Genomic DNA, 20,432 nt, shown 5'->3' on the forward strand with positions numbered 1-20,432 from the left:
CGGATGATTCCAAAGAAGCCCTCACCCCCACCCCCACCCCCACCCCCATCCCCATCCCCGCAGTGCTGGGGATTGAACCCAGGGCCTGGTGCTTGACAGGCAAGCACTCTACCAACTGACCTAAGTCCCCAGCCCCAAAGAAGTCTTTCTTTTATGGAAGCCAGCTGGCCATCATTTTTATACTATAATTTTTCAATCTCCTTCTAAGACAATACAAGGCTTAATTACACAAGTCCTTCAAATATTTGCAATGTATTATCACATCTCCCTAAACCTTCAAAATAGTAATCACCCGCCAATGAATATAAACCAGTATGGTAGAAAGTCCGCTTCTGTGTCTGACTTATACAGCAGGTGACGGCCCCAGGCTAAAAGGGTTAGTGACCCCACCCTGACATGGCACTCTTCCATCCTGCCAGTGTTCTATGTTCTACACATTTTATGTGTAGAACATCTTCTATGTTCTACACATTTTATTCCCTGATAGTAAAATTTCAGGGTGGCTAACTCGATGTCCTTATTCTATAGCTGAGATAGTGGCACAATGATAGATTAAAAAGGCAAAGGACACAGTACATTTTTGACACAACAGTTTTGGGGAAAAGCTCCTCACCAATGGCTAACTTGCTGTCCCAAAGCTCAAAACACTCATTTTCAGGGCTTCTCTATGACTCAGACACACTCTTAGCACGTGGTTTCTCAGAAACTTTCATTTTCAGCAGCAGTCTGGGACATTCTTTTGCTAGCAACTCATATATGAGGTGAGAAATCATGTGCACATATGTATAAAAATTGTTAAGTCCAGACAAGCGTAGTGGCAAACGCCTGTAATACCAGTAACTTGGGAGGCTGAGGCAGGAGGATCCCAAGTTCAAGGCCAGCCTCAGTAACTTAGTGAGACCCTATCTCAAAATAAAAAATAAAGGGTTAGGGATGTGGCTCTGTGGTTAAGCATCCTCAGGTTCAATCCCCAGTTCTCCCCACAAAAATTATAAGTCTAGGTGTAGCAGAGTGAAGAAATGATCACAAGTTCTTTTCCTCCTTATACCTACACCCTGACAATGTTGACATTAATTCCATCTTTTTTTGTCCCTTCTAGGATATGAACACCTTTGAGGTGGTTTATGACAGAAGTAATACGCATGTCTTAAGAGGACTTCTGCTTTCCCGTCAAAACCCACACTGCCTCCAAAAAAATAAAATACTTGGGAATCAATCTAATCAAAGAGGTAAAAGACCTCTACAGTGAAAACTACAAAACATTGAAGAAAGAAATTGAGGAAGATCTTAGAAGATGGAAAGATCTCCCATGTTCTTGGATAGGCAGAATTAATATTCTCAAAATGGCCATACTATCAGATTCAATGCAATTCCAATTAAAATCCCAATGATGTACCTTACAGAAATAGAGCAAGCAATCATGAAATTCATCTGGAAGAATAAGAAACCCAGAATAGCTAAAGCAATCCTTAGCAGGAAGAGTGAAACAGGGGGTATCACAATACCAAAACTTCAACTATACTTACAAAGCAATAGTAACAAAAACGGCATGGTATTGGCACCAAAATAGACAGATAGATCAATGGTACAGAATAGAGGACACGGACACAAACCCAAATAAATACAATTTTCTCATACTAGTCAAAGGAGCCAAAAATATGCAATGGAGAAAAGATAGCCTCTTCAACAAATGGTGCTGGGAAAACTGGAAATCCATACACAACAGAATTAAATTAAACCCCTATCTCTCACCCTGCACAAAACGCAACTCAAAATGGATCAAGGACCTCAGACTCAGAGACCCTGCATCTTATAGAAGGAAAAGTAGGTCCAAATCTTCAACATGTCAGCTTAGGACCAGACTTCCTTAACAGGACTCCCATAGCACAAGAAATAAAGGCAAGAATCAACAACTGGGATGGATTCAAACTAAATAGCTTTCTCTCAGCAAAGGAAACTATCAGTAATGTGAAGAGAGAGCCTACAGAGTGGGAGAATATCTTTGCCACTCATACTTCAGATAGAGCACTAATTTCCAGAATATATAAAGAACTCAAAAAACTCTACACCAAGAACACAAATAATCCAATCAACAAATGGGCTAAGGAAATGAACAGACACTTCACAGAAGATCTACAAGCAATCAACAGATATATGAAAAAATGTTCAACATCTCTAGTAATAAGAGAAATGCAAATCAAATCTATCTTAAGATTCCATCTCACCCCAATTAGAATGGCAATCATCAAGAACACAAGCAACAATAGGTGTTGGCGAGGATGTGGGGAAAAAGGTACATTCATACATTGCTGAAAAAATAACAGAATAACATTGGTGGGGTTGCAAATTAGCACAGCCACTCTGGAAAGCAGTGTGGAGATTCCTCAGAAAGCTTGGAATGAAACCACCATTTGACCCAGCTATCACACTCCTTGGCCTATCCCAAAGGACTTAAAATCAGCATACTACAGAGATACAGCCACATCAATATTCATAGCTGCTCAATTCACAATAGCCAGATTGTGGAACCAACCTATATGTCCTTCAACTGATGAATGGATAAAGAAAATGTGGTATATATACAATGGAATATTACTCAGCCATAAGAATGATAAAATCATGGCATTTGCAGGCAAATGGATGAAATTGGAGGATATCATGCTAAGTGAGATAAGCCAATCTCAAAAAAACCAAAGGACAAATGATCTCACTGATAAGCAGATGATGACACATAATGGGGGGTGGGAGGCGTTAGTGTTAGGGTTAGGGTTAGGGAGGGGGGCAAGAATGGAGGAAGGAAGGACTGTATAGAAGGAAAAGAGGGGTGGGAGGGGTGGGGGGAAGGGAAAAAATAACAGAATGAATCAAACATTACCCTATGTAAATTTATGATTACACAAATGGTATGCCTTTACTCCATGTACAGAGAAACAACATGTATCCCATTTGTTTACAATAAAATGTATATATATATATATTTTTTAAAAAAGAAACTGTGATATATATATATATGTATATTACTCAACCATAAAGAAGAATAAAATTATGACATTTGCAAGTAAATGGATGAAATTGGAGAATATCATACTAAGTGAGATAAGCCAGCCTCAAAAAACCAAAGGACGAATGATCTCACTGATAAGCGGATGATGACACATAATGGGGAGTGGGAGCGGGGCAAGAATGGAGGAAGGAGGGACTGTGTAGAGGGAAAAGAGGGGTGGGAGGGGTGGGGGAAGGAAAAAATAACAATGAATCAAACACCATTACCCTATGTAAATGTATGATTACACAAATGGTATGCCTTTACTCCATGTACAAACAGAGAAACAACATGTATCCCATTTGTTTACAATAAAAATAAATTAAAAAAAAAAAAACCCACACTGCATCTGAATGAACCGAAACTAGCATGTGCAAAAAGAAGTGAATTTCAGGAAGAAAAGCCCAGCCATGCTAGCTTAATCCATCGACCAGGCCAATCACCAGCTGGCTGGAGGCAGGTGAGCAAGCCCATCCAACCCAACGCACCCGAGCCTAGACCAGGTCTCGCCAGCTAAGCCCAGCCCAAACTGAAGACTCACCTTCAGAACCACAGGCCACTTCACCTGCGGTGTATCGAAGCTATAAGTGAACCAACTTGAATCTAATCACTTCTTTGAATACCATTTCCAGGTTATGAGAAATATCAAGGGATAGAGGAGAAAGCTAACTTTTCAAAATACATATGCACACTCTGCACACATAAATTTACACTCTTAATTTAGTGTGCCAAGTTAGAGAATGTCCTGAGGACTCTGCTAGGCATTTTCCTAGCACTTCTTACCCGAAACTAAAACTAAACGAGTATCAAGCCCGGCATGGTGGCATATGCCTGTAATCCCAGCAACCTGGGAGGCTAAGGCAGGAGGAGTGTTAAGTTCGAAGCCAGCCTTAGCATTTAATGAGGACCTGTGTCAAAATAAAAAATAAGGACTGGGGATGTGGCTCAGTGGTAAAGCACCCCTGTGTTCAATCCCCAGTACGAAAAAAAAAAAAAAAAAAAAAAAAAAAAAAAAAGCTGTAAAGGATCAATCCAATGTTTCACCATTGTTTATGGTGGTACCGTGTTCTACTGATGGAAGGTGTGAAGTTTCAGTTGGCGGGTCCTGAAGAATGTAGGAATCTAACCCCTTTAGACTCTGGGGTAAAGATTAGTCTATATAGCCTCTGAACTGATCACATCTCAGATAAATCTTTTTAAGGATTTATTTGTTTTTTTTGTTACCGGGGATTGACTCAGGGGTGCTTTACCAATGAGTGACATCCTGGCCCTTTTTGAGACAGGGCCTGGCTACATTGCTTCTAGCTTCAAGTTTGCAATTCTCCTACCTCAGCCTCCCAAGTCTACAGATGTGCACCACCATGCCCAGCTTAAGGGTCTTTTTTTTTTTTTTTTTTTTTTTTTTTTTTTTTTTTTTTTGGCAGTACTGGGGATTGAACCCAGGGCCTTGTGCTTGCAAGGCAAGCACTCTACCAACTGAGCTATATCCCCAGCCCTTAAGGGTCACTTTAACACTCATTCTCTGTAACCAGCCATACGGTCTCTACAATTCACTCAAGTCAAGGAAATCCATCAGAACAATCACTTTTCATCTCAAAATTTTTACTCTCATTGAAACAAGAAAGAGTTTATTATCAACTTCTGCAAGATCAAGTAATAAATTAGCCTCAGAGGTTTGAACTAGAAGTGGAAAGAATACAACAGAAGTTTGGGTTCATCTGGTATCTGGAAGGATTTGGGATTTTGAAATTCTCTTTAACATATTTTGGGTTTTTAAAAATGCACAATATTTCTTAAGGCTTTTCTTATTTCTAAATCCACGTTTAACCAAGAAAGTGGAATCCACGTGCCGTTAAGTGTATTTCCACTCATTTGTTACCACACAACACTGACGTTCTCTTTGGCCAGAGTCTTGACGACCCACATGATTTTGAGGCTAAAATTTAGCCTAGTCCCTCAAATAGTCAACAAAGTTGCAAACCAGACTCTTGACCCCTCACCCAGAATATCAGGTTCTTACATTTTTTTTAGTCCAAATTCAATATTCGCATGATGGAAAGACTAGCAAGGCAAGGTCTTCCTGTCTCCCTTTGGCCATAGATTCTAATGGCTCTGGTTAAACAGAATGAAATGGTGTCCTTACAAAACAGCGCTCAGTCCAATCTTTTAACCATCTCACCAAAAGTAGAACAGTGTAGAACTGGAGAATTCCATAGTAAGGAAATGGGAGGCACAGTAGCCTGGTCACAAAGCCCTTTTCAAAATATTTTCAATTACTGCAGCTAGGAAATCCTACAAATGCAAGCCCTGAGCTTCCATCACCTTCTCTGGAAAATGACAAGCTATCCTCACCCCAGACTCCTATGTGGGCATCTCCTCCACATACCCATCGTACATTGGGCAGTTAATTGAGCCTCTGAGCTCAGGCAGATGAGGTAGTGACACTGACACAGCACAGTTTTGAAGGCAGAAGTGCCTTAGAGAACTGGTTTTGAAAAAAGGAACGTGTTTAAATTTTTCTTATTTAAAAAGGTTTTATGCAGGGCTGGGGTTGTGGCTCAGTGGTAGAGCACTTGCCTAGCATGTGTGAGACACTGAGTTTGATCCTCAGCACCACATGTAAATAAAGGTCCATCATCAATTAGAAAAATATTTTTTTAAAAAAGGTTTTATGCATTGGATAAAAGTAAGTTTAAAAGAATGAGTATGGATGGATTCATTGGCCACCAGTTGTAGAAAGTGTCACATCAGATGTTTTATATATGTATATGATATGTGTATGTATATATATGAAGTTTTTTCAATAACTTATTTTTCAAATATGAATTAAAGTGGATTTGAGGTTATCCTTATAAAAATGCTACTCTTACTACTATTTTCTTGATTGGGAAAGATAGAATCACCACCAAGGTCGTGGAAATTGTTTATGTATAAGTGTTCCAGTTAGTATTGCTGCCTAGCAAAGTACTTCAAACTTAGACATGCACACTAACAATCATTCTGTTTTACTCACAGTTTCTGGGGGTCAGGGTTTCAAACAGACCTAGACTAGACAGTTTTCACTTGGGGTCACTCCATTCATGACAGTCAAGTGTTGGTTGGGTCTGCAGACACGAAGGTTCAAGGATGTTAGACATCCAAGATGGTGCCCTCGCCCAGTGGCAGTGAATGCTAGCCATTGGTTGGGAGCTCAGCTGGGCCAGAAAGTCTATATATGACCCCTCCAGTGCAGCAGTCTCAGGGTACTTGCACTTTTGACACAGCAGATCAAAGCTCCAGATGCAAGTGTCCCAGCAACCAACAGGCTTCTTATATATAACCTGACCATGGAAGTTCCGTAGATCACTTTTCTTACATTCTATTGGTCAAAGCAGTCAGGAGCCTGCTTAGATTCAAGAAATGAAACCAAAAGATCCCCACCTTTTAATGGGAGATATTTCAAGATTTTGCAGATAAGATTTTAAAACAGTCTTAATAACCATGAATATGCTCACAGATACTATTGCTGCCCTGGCCCATGTCCAAGTCAGTTCCTGTGGTTGCTGACAGTTTTGACCTTCGGTGCCCAGGTATAGGGTTTGCCCTGAGTTACCCCACTTTTTCCTTTGTCCTGACAGAGAAATTCAGAGTCCCTTGATCACTTTGACTGGGTCAATGACATATTTTTCCCTGCAGGTTTTAGCCCAAATCATAGCCTTGAATATTCCTAAACACAGACAAACTTATTTAGAATGTGCTGGAAATCCTGAAAGATCCAACACATTGCTGACCATGCAGAAACTAGCCCCTGCCACCCTGAGCCAAACCCTTTAAACCCACCTACAAACTCCACATCCCAAACCCCGCATGACGGACACACCCAGGTAGAACATCCCTTGTCTTGCCGTTCATCTCTAGAACACACTATGTAAGACCCACTGTACGTAGTTTACCCCTAATAAATTATTTGGGCTAATCATTCTGGAATTTAGCACCTCTTTCTTTTGAATCCCAACTGGCCCCAACTTAGGACAGTTTGGGGAAGTCCCTCAAAGGAACTCCCCTGCTGCCAACTCCAGCCTCAGGTTAAAACAGATGGGACACCAGGTCAGCTTATCAGCCTGAGGTCTTTCTCTGGTATGTGGGAACTAACTCAACTCTCAGGGGCAATCCTGAGCCAAAGAGAGTAGTGGATAAGTACCCACCCCTGTCCTTTAGTGGGACAATTCTGAGGCACATACAAGGGGTTCCCAGCATGAATGGGAACCTGGCATTACTTCAATTTCTTGTTCCAAGTCTGTTTAGATAGTCCCCCAAACTAAACTCCCATGACGTGTGTCCTGCTGAGAGAAAAGTTTTGAGGAATATTGTAACAGATGATCTCCAAGGTGCCTCCCTAACCTAAATCCCTGTTCTCCTTGTCCGTTTTATGAATTTCATTACCTACAAAGTTCTCAGATAAGTCACAGGGAAAGACAAAAATCACCCCAATGCCAGGGTCTATAAACAATGTTTCAATAGTTGACCCCACTTTTTTCATGAAATAAGGCACTTTTTACGCCAAAACACAAGGTCACTCCTTCTTTAACACAACCATAAAAATCAGCACAAAATGACAGTCTAAACTGAGACAAAATAAACATATCCCAGTAAAATCTCAACTTCAGCCAATTGCAGTTTTTACAGCTAAGGTTTTATCTAACTTCTCAACCAGGCCTCCTAGACTGGCATCCCAGGCCGGAGGTCTGCTCAGAAATCAGCTTATCAGATGAATCAGACTTCCCCTGGCTCTCTGGATCTTTTATAATTAGCTTTGTAACAGAATGCATTCAGTGGCTTGTGGGCAAAGCTCAGAGTGAGAAAATCCATTTAGACCAGTTGCCAGAATTTCCAGCGTTCCCTCAAGCTTAGCCTACTAATTCAATTCCTTGGTATCACCAAGGATAGATCCCTAGATCTTCCAGGCCTGTCTGGTTTCTCTGAAGTTGGAAATCTCTCAAGAATCAGTCTTGTTACTTTGGCACCTTCTTCGGATGAGCCACCTGAGTGAACAAAACGTGGTCACCGAAACAACAGAAGTCTGTCATGTGTCAAACCTTGGGTGGGAGCTGAAGTTGATTAACTACATAGATGCCAACTATCCCCAAAGTAACAAAACTGCAGGGAGACAGCAATGTGGTTGTTTGCTTGAAAGAATTCCAGAGACCAAATTATACAGTTTTGAACACTGGGCTATTCAGGGGCCTAGTAAACTCCAAAACCACAGAGGCGAGGGAAAGGGACAGAAGAGGGAGCAGGATGCCAGCTCTAATTCCACATTCACTTTGCTCTGCTCTGTTTTACAACAATGTCAGCTCTATGGAAGAAAACAAAATGTGGTTTCTGTGTCTTTAAGGCCCAGGCGGCATTGGCAATGGGTAGGTTTCCATAGCAACTTGTAATTCTACTGTCTATTAAATTGAAAAGCAACAATAGAAAGTCCCTAGCAAATAAAGTGTGATACTTCTCAATGACAATTATCTGCTTTTTATGGTCTGGCTTTGCGAGCTTAAAAATCCAACACCTAGAATCCTTTGCTCTGTTGGAATGAAGCAGGGCTATTTTTTACTTTTCAAAAGCTCTCAGCAGAAAAGAAACAAACACATTTCTGAGGGCGTTAAGCCTCCTTTTTTGTCCCCAGAAGAATTTTCCCTGTATACACACACGCTGGATTAGGTAATTCAGAAATCTATCACAGCATGCCATAGTAAGATGGCATCCAGCAAGTATCCCATGTCAGGCCTCCTTGTCTGCCTGCAGTCGTACTAAGTCTAGACAGGTGTGCTCTGCACACACAACAAACATCAATAAACCCCCTCATTAATAGTCAATCAAATTAACACTTGTTGAAAACAGCAGGCATTTTTCGAAGTCACTAGCTATAAAAACAAGGAAGACCCATTTGTGACTTTTATCTGCCCACAAATGGAGACCTGAAGACAGACATGTAAATTACCATATGATCAGGTTTCCCAAAGGTTATGAGCTGAACTGTATCCCAAAAATTGATACATCAAAGTCCTAATCCATTATGCCCCAGGAAGTAAGCTTCTTTGGAGATGGTAGTCTATTAAAATGAGGTTATTAGGCTGGGTGTGGTGGTGCATGCCTGTAATCCCAGCAACTCGGGAGGTTGAGGCAGGAAGATCACAAGTTCCAGGACAGCCTAGGCACTTTAGAAAGACCCAGTCTCAATAAAATTTTTAAAAGAATGTGTGTGCTGAGCATGGTGGCACATGCCTGGAATCCCAGTGGCTTGGGAGGCTGAGGCAGGAAAATCAAGGGTTCAAAGTCAGCCTCAGCAACTCAGTGAGGCCCTAAGCAACTTGGCAAGACCCTATCTTAAATAAATAAAAAATAAAAATAAATTTAAAAAATAAAAACAGGACTGAGGATATGACTCAGTGGTTAAGCACCCCCGAGTTTAATCCCCAGTACAAAAAAAAAACAGTCATTAGATGGGCCCTAATTCAAACTGACTGGTGTTCTTATAAAAAGAGGAAATTTGGGACCAGCATAGAGGAAGGATGATGTGAAGACCCAGAAGGAGATGATCTGTAAGCCAAGAAGAGAGACCAGAACCAGATTCTTCCTTCACAACCCTAGAAGGAAACAACCTGCCCATGCCTCGGTCTCAGACTCTCCACCCCACCCACTTCCAGGGCTGAGAAAATTAATTTCTGCTTTTATCCACCCAGGGTAGGGTCCTTTGTTACAAAAGCCCCCGCAATCTAACAAATCAAGCTATTTTCTCTTATGCAGTTCTCAATCTTTTAACTATATAAAAATCACCTGGAGGACTTGTTGAACACCTCAGCTGCTGAGTCCCAGCCCTGAACTCTGATCTAGGAGGTCTGGGGTGGGCTCCTAGAATCTGCAGTTCTGACCAGTTCCAGGTGATGCTGATGACACTGTTGAAGGACTAAGCGAGAACCACCTTTCTAGAGATGCAAATGAAGGACAGGCTGCATCTCATCCCAGCTAACTCTAGATGGCAGCCCTCGTACTCCCTCCTGCCTGAATCTAAAATGGGAAGGATTCCAGCTGGAGGTTCACAGCCAGGTGCAGTCACCCAAGGGATGCTGCCCAGGGGCACTTGCCTACTGCAAGAACACAATCAAAGCTGTATTTTGCAGAGATGCTAAACTTTAAGGCACAGTAACCCTGTCTATTGCTGAAACCTGGCCCATGAACAGGTGCACCAGGTTCTGATAAATTAACCAGCAACTCTCCCTCATTGAGAAGTTAGGTCGGTTGATGAAGGGTAAAGATGTTCTTGTCCACCCAGAGGGAACAGTGGTATTCCTTTCCTTGAACCTCCCAGGGGCAACTGGGCCCTCGCCCAAGACCATACTTTAGAAGGCCTACCTCATCCTTCCCTGTCTGTGCCTTCCCCTCCAAGAGGATATCCCAGCCCAGAAACCATGCCCTTTTCTAGATCAAGCCCTAGGTATTCAAATTCCCTGCCTACATGGCCTCGCACCTGCACAAGCCTCTTTGGTTTGTCTTCCCACAGGCAAACCACACTGCCAGTGTGCTTAGCCCTAGGCCCAACAGGTGGTTAAGAGGGACAGGGTGTGAAGTTTAGTTCTATGCTGGTACTGGGGTGGAAGGAGACCTTATCTATGGCATTCACCAGTGTCCAAGGAATGGGTACTCCCACCAAGGCAATTCTGAGCAACCAGTGTGAAATCAATTAGCTTCAAAATTGGCCTTCACGATCACCCCAATTTAAAGGCCCCATGGGCAAAGGCAGAAGTGGAAAAAGAACTAGGGTCTTCCTCCATATTCTGGCCCTGGCTGGCATGTATCAGAAGTAGGCCTGGTTCCCAACAAACAGCACCAACCCACCAACGAGGCCGTTGATACTGAGCTCACAAAGGAGGACACTTTCTCCCTAGTAGCATTCCAAGTAGAATATACTATTATTGGCTAGCTCCCCAGTAATCATTCCCCAACCCCTTCTTTCTAGAAGAGCCCGATCCTCTCTACAGAAGCTGAAAAATGTTAGACATTTGTTTCTGCAGGTTCCCTTGCAGCATGAGAACCAATCTGACCAGTGGGAGGTAAGACGGGAAGTCTGTGGGGGCCTTCCAGGTAAGAGCCCCTGTGCCCCATCCCTCTAGTAAACAAGAGGAAGGCCTCTCCTCTTTCTTTCTGGACATAGTACTTCTGTTATGATGCATAAACTGTGGCTGCCATTTTGCAACCATGAGAGAAAGCATCATAAACACACAAGATGACAGAGGAGAATCAAAACTCCCAATTGTTTTAATTGTGGCAAAATATGCATAACAAAATTTACCTTAACCATTTAAGTGTACAGTTCCGTAGCATTAAGTCCAATCATGTACGACCAGTCTTCAAAATTCTTTTCATCTTGCAAAACCAATTTGGAAACAACACCCCATTCTGACCTCTCCCCAACCCCTGGTAACCACCTTTCTCCATTCTGTCTCTATGAATGTGACTCCAGTAATGTCCCTTATCTGCAAGGGACACTTTCCAAGATGCCCAGTGGATGCCGGAAACGCAGATAGTATACCAAACCCTATATACCATGATTCTTCCTTCAAGTGCATGAAATAGTGTGGATACACCGGACAAAGGGACAAGTCCCATCATCTAACATTTTTAGATCATGGTTTACGGTAGATAATGAAACCAAGAAAGGCTAAACTTTCTTGGTGGGAGTACCAGCAGAGGGCCTGGTGGCCCTGGTCCAGCGGTGTGGGGTTTACCTCTTTGCCTGAATATTGCTCTGGTGCTAGCAGCCCGAGCTTGCGTTCCCCGACATGTCCCAGGGGAAACCCCGGCCTGGGGTGGACCCGGGTTCTTCACATGACAGGCACAAATTCATCACCACAACAAGAAACAAGTTCTAAGATTTTTACTTACAGAACCTGGGCCGGGAGGACGCGACGAGCCGTACAAGGCAGGAACCAAGAGGGAGCCAGACAGCGCGCCATCGCGGCCACTAGCGGTATATATACCCGGACCAGGGCGCGGCCTGTTCCCAGGAAGCAGGGAGAAAACCAACTCAGGAGCCCAGTCGAAAGGTAGATGAGATGCCTCTAGTTCTTACCTTTGACCACAGGTTTGGGCCATTCGGGTGTGACATTCTACTTCTTGGGACCTGTCTCGTGCACCACCTGGATCCGCCCACTCGGCCTCGCAGGCGCTTGGACCACAGGTGCGCGCCACCTTGTGAACTTGCTTCCACAGGGCTCGGATGTTCTTGCAGCCACCTCTGCTGTGTTGTTCTTTTTCACATTTCTACATTGTGTAGCCATTCATCCGTCAATGGACCCGGGTTGCTTCCACATTTGGGCTCTTGTGAATAATGCTGCTTATAAACCAGAGTACGAATACCTTTGGGAGACCCAAGAGATACTTCAATTTCTTGGGGTATACATCACAGGATTTCTAGATTATAGTTCTGTAGTTTTTGTTTTCTTTTTTGGTTTTGCACTGAGGATTGAGCCCAAACATCCCCCGGCCTCCCCTTTTTTAGAGGTTTTGCTAAATTGCTGAGGCTGACCTTGAACTTTGCAATCCTCCTGCCTCAGCCTTGCAGTTGCTGGCATTACAAGTATGTGCCACCATGCCTGGCCTATTTTTAATTGTTTGAGGACCTGCCACGCTGTCTTCCACAGTGGCTGCAGTTTTACATTCCCCTCAACAAGGGTTCCAGTGTCTTCACATCCTCACCAACACTTTCTGGTTTTTGTTGTTGATAGTTGCCCATCCTAATGGGTATGAGGTAAGGTCCCACGTTTTTGGTGACATCTGTGGAGCCCATGGGTCAGCCTGGAATTGCCCTGCCTCCAGAGGTCTTGTACACAAAATAAATAATATCCTTACTGTTGAACTCCCTTTTAGACAGGTCTTAAGCATTTTCTAACAGATGCACTGCTCTTCCTATAAGACCAAAGACAGAGAGGATAAATCCTCATGATTCCATTATCTTTTCCCCATGTTTTCCATTATAGAGTGCTTCGGATCAGCACAGATCAAGTCACAATACAGTAAAACCACAAGGAGTGCTCAGATCAGCTTTACCCAGGATAACTACAAACTGGAAACAGCCAGAGGTCCACTCAGTAAGAATACAGATAAACCATGGTGTAGCCATACAAGAGTGCTACTTTGCAATAAAAGGGAATAAGCTATCAGTACCTGAATGACATAGATGAATCTCAGAGATGCTATGCGGAGTGAAGCAACCTCATTCAGAAGGGAATGCACTGCCCGACTCCATTATGTGAAGTCTTAAAACTGGCTGTTCTGATCTGTTGAGGAAATGGCTATGTAGGCCTTCCCTCTTGGCAGAGTCTTTGAATACATTTTGCTTCCTCTTACCACTTTATTTTATTGCCTCTTGAAGTTAGGAGATGAATTTATGTGTGAAAATAGTGGTGCATTGGTAACTTTAACAACAGCCCTCTGGGGAAGAAAAATGTATGTGCATGTTTAGTGAAAAGATATACAGAACACAATTTATAGTGAAAGGATATACAGAACACAATTTATAAAACATACAATAATCTTTATTGTTAATTCCATACAACCAATTAGTTCTCACAGAATGTAGTTCTTGGTTTCTGTCAAAGTTACAACTGACAAGAGTTCTGATATAAAAGCCGATTGGCATTTAATGTATATTAATTAGCAAAACAAAAATGAAACAAAACTACATTAGAACTTAATGATGTGAATAGCTAATGTGGTCAATCAGATAGTAGTTCTCAAGTACTGAAGTATTCAATTTTATGTGCTATTCACAACAGCTACACACACGACACGCTTTTAGGACTAGATATTACACCTTGATTCATCCACCTTGATTTTCATAGTATCTGTAGATTTCCATGGTATAAATAACTCCACTCTGGTCGATTCTGAGCTACAAATGTACCATTACTAGCAGGAAAGAGATGTTGCAGGAACACCATATTATAAAGTATTTCTACCATGCTGGTAAGAATTAAGGCATATATCCTCAAAAACATGACAGTAAAACTCAGTAACTAGAAAAGTGGGAATTTTAGAGTATTACGTATATATATTTGTACTAAAGATTGATCCCAAGGGTGCTTAACCACTGAGACACATTCCCAGCCCTTTTTATTTATTTTGAGACAAGATCTCACCAAGTTGCTTAGGGACTTGCTAAGTTGCTGAGGCTGGCTTTGAACTCATGATCCTACTGCCTCAGCCTCCCAAGCTGCTTGGATTACAGGTGTGTGCCACCACACCTGGCTGTAATTTTTAACAATGGTTGTGTGTATCACCAGCTCCCTAAATCCCTGGAAAGGTAACGGTCAGATCTTGAGTCCTTCAAGCCATCTGTAGTACATTATGACTAGAATACCAGGTGCTGGCGCTTTTCTTAAAGATCCTGTGATTGGAGGCCCTCCTGCTCCATGCAAACGCAATTCCCTCAACACAGGATTAACTCCCTGGCTTTTTATGGAATCTCATTTTGCATTTAGATTTAAAAATAAAGATACCCAGGTGTTCAATAAATGTGTGCATTAGTAAATGACTAAACCATTATTGCTCCAAATTCTTGTCAGATAACAACAGCTAAGAAAAAGAGCAGCTATCACAAGGAGCAAGAAGTTCATCAAGAGAATAAAAGTAGGTGCTTTCCACTTTGGAAACTACCCTATTGACATTTAACTGCAAACCCCAAACAGAAAATGAAATGGCTTTTTTTTGGGGGGGGGACAGATGAAAAGTTAGAAGCAAAGCAACAAAGTAATGGGGGGGGGGCGTTGCTGAGGTTAAGGATAGGTGTTCAGAAGAAAATGAGACAACAGGACAAAAAACGCACGCATCTTACCTCAAACTTTAGGAGATCACAGTTGACTCTGTAGACTCCATTAGGAAAAAGGGGGAAAATATCAGGAACACCATATTTATCTATGTATTCTGTATTTGAGATACATAAAAACATTGATCCCACCCTCTTCGTGCTGTACATGAAAATGTCATATATGCTAATTCTGAAAGCAGGGTGACATTGCAGGAAATGTGCCAGTCAACCCTCTGGAGGGGGCCACGCTTCCTCCAAGACTGCGCTCCAAGGCTCCCACGCCCACTGGGCGTTGTCCAAAGTGCAACCGACCCTTTGGTATCTGTCAATCCCCCCACCAGCAACCAACTCTCACAGTGAGGAGCACCTCTGCCCTGCTACGAGACCACATGCCACAGCTATTTCTAAACTTAAACTAAAAATTTGTAAAAGCAAACTTAACAAATTTTAACATGGGCCCAATCCAGTGCGAAAACTAAAACCTAAAACCGATCCATCAATTGGTTGTCTTTCCTCACTGACTCAGAGAACAGTTTAAAAATTCAGCAGGAATTCAACCCTTTTTTCTATCAACCAAACGTTTATTTGGAGTTCAGTGATAGCCGTGTCAGGCTATGCCAAAAGAAGGGGGGACGGAACTGCAAATTTTGGGTAATCACTGAATTTAATCATCCTGATCAACACTCAAACGTGGGTATAAGATTAACAAGGTTTTGTTTTTTTTCTTTTTTTTTTTTTTTTCCTAAAAGCACAATTTGCAAAGGAAAAAAAGGAGGATGGGAAGTGGGGTTACTTTATGGAGCAAAGTCTGTGGCAAATGGCACCCCAGTAAACCCTTCCTTAATTCACAATGCTTATTAGAGAACAGGGCTGACTCGAAGCCTTCTGAACCACCTCACTTAACCCAGCATTTCCAAATGTATTTGATCAAGGAGCCTATTTCCCACCTAACATCAATTAATATCCACAGAAAAGCATTGGGCATTATCTGTTTAAGCAACCGCCCTGATATGATCAGCTGGCATGGGTACCTGTGAAGAAGGGGAAGGGACTGTCTCGCAGAGGTGCTTCGCCCCACTAATGGCCAAGGCTGACTCTTGTTTAGATCAAACACCTCCTCCCTCTCCTTCCCCACCCCCCAAGAAAGACCTCAGATACAGTGGACCATGATTCAGTTGGCATTACAGAACACACCAGCAGTCCTTGCTGGAATCTCTAAACAAACTCTGAAATCTTTTTTTAAAAAAGCCATATATATGTATATGCACTTCCCCAGGCTGAGTCAGAAACTTACATCGGGGTTCCTGCTATGCTCAGGGGAAAGATAGAGTACATTAAATTATAAATGCTTTTATAAAAAACATCAAGGGAGGTAGACACCAAACACCACTCTCAGTTAGAAATATTTATTATCCCCTCCCCCCATGTACAGATTACTTCTCAGAAACATGAAGATATTATCCATGTCCTCATCAATTACAGTATGTAGAAAATAAACAACTCCTATCCCGTCAACAATATATTTTCTATCTTTTTAAAACAATAGCCGTTTTATTTTTTTTCATGTTAGTTTAAGAATAGTTTCAAGTTTTATTTTTTGGATCAAATCAATACAGTCTTTGTTTACAGGTAACAATTTTCTGACAGAGCCCCTCCCCCCAACCCCTAAAAAAATTCTATATCCTAAGTGATAAACTCTTCTTGTACATTCAGCAAACTTTATATTGGAAAAGAAAAAGAATAATTGAGATAGGTATTTACTCTCGTGCACAGTAATAAAACTAGCTGAGCTTCTACACCTTGCTTTGCGATGTTTGCAAAAAATAAATCACCTCTTATCAAGTTACAATGGTAATTTCTTGAAATGTAAATATGAAAGCTATACACTTAATCCACTGAAATTTCCTTCTAATTTTTTAATCTGTAATTAAACTATTACCATAAGGACAAGCTTCATCCCAAGATGTTTCCCCTGTGCCTCAGCCATTCCTCTCTAAATCCTGGAGTCCTCTCTCAGATCACGTAGACATACATGAAAAGCAGAGGGGGAAAAAAGGTTTTAGCTTGCTGACATAATGCCCTGAAGTTTGCTGACATAATGCCCACATTTTAACTTTAAAATGTAAAATCAGAGTTAAAGCATCACTTACATTGTACAGTACATTATTAATCAACAGCGTCCCACAGACTCAGAAGTTCCCTACACTGGTTGTCTTCTTTGCATTTAGCAAGTTTGTAACATGACTCAAACAATGTGCTTATAATAGGCTGCTGGTTTAATTTCAGAATTAGAAGTTTTATACTGGGCTATTTTCAAATATAGAAAGGCTCTGAGTGGTATATGAACGATTAATTTTGTTTCCCATTACCTACAGGAGGAATTTATTCAAATAAAATTTTACAAGACAAAATGAGAATCTATATGCCTATATGTGGATGCATACATGTATATATTAAACCTAACTAAAGTTTTACAAGCAATAATAACATAGTTCTGGTTACACATTCCTAAAGACTTAATGGTCTTAAAGATACATGTGATAAAGAGGCTTACGCAAAAGGCAAAAATTAAGAACGTGATCTTTGAGGTTTTCAATATTACTTCAAAAAGCTGTTTCTAACCCTCGTAGAAGAAAACTATGCAACTGTTTATCTTAGGAAAAAAAATATAAAAAGATAATGGTATCATGTAAAGAATTCACAAAAACCCTAACTGTATATTCCATAACAGTCACACCTACTTAAGGGAGATCACAACTGTGGTTTGTACTGTTACAGACCTCACCATCACCTTTCCTCTTTCATAATGAGAGGTTTTATCTTTTTTTAAAATTACTTAACAAGTGCCACAGAAATTCAAATCCCAGTAGCAACAAGTTAAACAATATTACAAAATAAGGCATTCTGTTCGCACGTCAGGGAAGTAACAGGCTGAGTGCAGGAAAGCAAGCTCTAACATTTTACAATTTTATATAATCCAAACATTATAAAGAAGGCAATCTCTATCCAAAGTCCAATTAATTTCTATTTTTCAGGGAAACAGAGAAACATACATAAAATTCTCAAACTTTGGCTATTTCTCCCACTGCCATACACAGAGAGAGGCTGATCTTACCTATTTAATAAAGCCATTAGACATGTGGATGAAAGTCTTTGACTATACCATTTCTAAGCCTGTAGGTCACACGATAAATGATTTCAAATTAAAGATTAAATCTAATTGACAAAATCCCTGTAGTGTTATTTAGGAGGAAAAAACAAAAACAAAAAAGTGAACTCAGGACACACACACACGTGTGCAAACACACAAAAGCACACGTGCCAACACAGGAAACAGTTTCCTTAATTAGTTCTCCAGAAAGAATCAAAATTCTTTATCATCAAGCTGCAGCATGTATACGAGGGGCAGCAATGCAACCTTAGAGCACAAGGTAAGAATCTGAATGAACTTCTAAAGAACTAGTACCTTGAACCAAAGATTTTACCCAAGATGAACTCTAAAATACACATTTTTTAAAATTTGGACTTGACTGCCTGTTGCACTTTTACATTAAGTGTCGCTTAAACAAAAATAGAGCATAAATTCAATATTCTACTGTCTAAACATTTTAAAGCAATGGTTATGTTATCATCAACAAGTAAAATGCACCTAATTTGGGTCTTTTGACACCTCTTAAGTTTATTGTATGATAAAGTTCTTCACAGTTTAAAATATTGTGAAGAAATATATTTATGTATAACTATTCACATACATACTATGTACACATACTATGTATTTGATGTATCCATAAATTCTGAATGTATGTATCAGTAGGATACCCACACATATGCAGGAACCCTGAATAGACTGGTGTTAAGTGTGAAATGTTTTCCCAGAAATGCTCAGAAATAAGAAAAGAATATTATTATGAATAACTGTAATAACAAACATTTTACCTTATTTACATAGTGCCTATCCCCCCAAGAGGTAAATATGCTTTATAAACATCTCTTAGTATCTCTGTGAGGTGGGGCATTGGGGACACTATCGATTCTCATTTTCCACAACCAAGTACCTGCCCAAGATCATATATTTTAACAGTGGCAGAGTAAATTACAGACATTAAGCTCTCCCAACTCCCAAAGTCTTTGATAACCAGATCTAACAGTCTTGTGGTGATACCAAGATTTTCAACATTCAACACCACTTCTATCACAAAGGATTAATTTCTACATCCTCCTGTACTTGTGATTGTGCGTTATATGTATATCACAGGGAGATCAAAACGGTTTTTGGTTTTGGCAGATGAAAAAGTCTAACATTCAGTGTGATTATAATTCAGTGTAACTTCTCCAGTTTAAGTGCGACACAGCTGATTGGTCTATTGGGGAGATGCGGTCAATGTCTAATCAGGGCTGAAGAGTTCTTGATCCAAACAGCTACTGTATGATTACAGAAAGAGCCTACAATCTTGTATTGTCTTAAAGGTCTTTTCTATCTCCACATATGGTATACACATATAAATAAGCATTTTAGCACAAAATGTACAGTTAGCATCAGTTCATGTTCAAATAAACCAAGGCCTTAAGGATGAACTTTAAAGGCCAAGAGCTCCTCAGAGTGCATGTTGTTTAAAGATCGAAGATCTGGCAACTTTAGAAGTAGTTTTGTAAAAATAGAGGCCTCGTTTGGATGGTTTTTCATTATTAAGGTCCTTAGTGCACGAATGAGGGTTTCCTGCAAAGCCTCCACAGAGTTGACGTTTTCTATTCCAGATCGATCTAACAGGAAGTAAGAAATACAGAAATATAAAGGAGAGGATAAATTATTAACAATAAATAAAAATGCAATTCTTGCTCATCAATCTTACTAATGAATTTAAACAAAGTATACTTCAGAACAAAGGCAAAAGATAATTGACATAATTTTAAAAATCTCAATGGCAAGTTTTCTAACTTTATTAAAATATACACATATCACATAATATATTTGATAAATCAAAATTCTTCAGTGCTTTGGAATTTTTGTTCACATAAGAGGTTTTGATCTGTTACATCAGACACCATCTGCCAATGTCAATGGCTTCCAAGTGCCAAGATAAAATGAATAATGTGATACAGAAATACATTTTTATTATACACATGGTAGGCAGGGAGCCTCTAAAATAACCTCCAAATTCCCCTCACCCTGGTAGTCACACCCCGTGTAATACCTTCCTCTTTTATGGACTTCACTAGCTAAATCATATCTAATGAATAAAATTTGGCAGAAGATGTCTCATCTAAGTTTAGGTTACAAAAACTTCCATCTTAGGTACTTCTCTCTCCCACGAGAAAAGTCAGTTACCACATCATGAACTGCCTTATGGAGAGGCCCCCACGGTTAAAGAACTGAGAGCAGTCTTCAGTCAACAGGCCACAAGGAAACAAGAGGCTCGGCACAACTTTCAAAGTGCTGAATCCTGACAATGATCACGTATCTCTGAAAGTCCCCTTGCTTTCATATGAGGTCAGAGCCCTGCCCACAGCTTGACTACAACCTCCTAAGAAACCCTGAGCCAGGGGCATGTC

The 20,432-nt window shown here is 40.8% G+C and overlaps 2 protein-coding genes across 3 annotated transcripts in view; both read right to left on the bottom strand.

The window, feature by feature from the left end:
• The window catches only part of LOC306646007 (ubiquitin-conjugating enzyme E2 E1), a 333,994-nt gene that overhangs the window by 162,989 nt on the left and 150,573 nt on the right, over positions 1-20,432 (bottom strand). The window lies entirely within an intron of this gene.
• The window catches only part of NR1D2 (nuclear receptor subfamily 1 group D member 2), a 31,229-nt gene continuing 27,069 nt past the window's right edge, over positions 16,273-20,432 (bottom strand). For both annotated transcript variants that reach the window (XM_079114279.1, XM_079114280.1), the window contains one exon: positions 16,273-19,643. In XM_079114279.1, the coding sequence (XP_078970405.1) occupies positions 19,447-19,643 (197 nt within the window). In that variant the 3' untranslated portion in view covers positions 16,273-19,446. The remainder of the gene's footprint in view (positions 19,644-20,432) is intronic.

The sequence above is a fragment of the Sciurus vulgaris genome, assembly GCF_902686455.1.
Source record: "Sciurus vulgaris genome assembly, chromosome: 16".
NCBI lineage: Eukaryota > Metazoa > Chordata > Mammalia > Rodentia > Sciuridae > Sciurus > Sciurus vulgaris.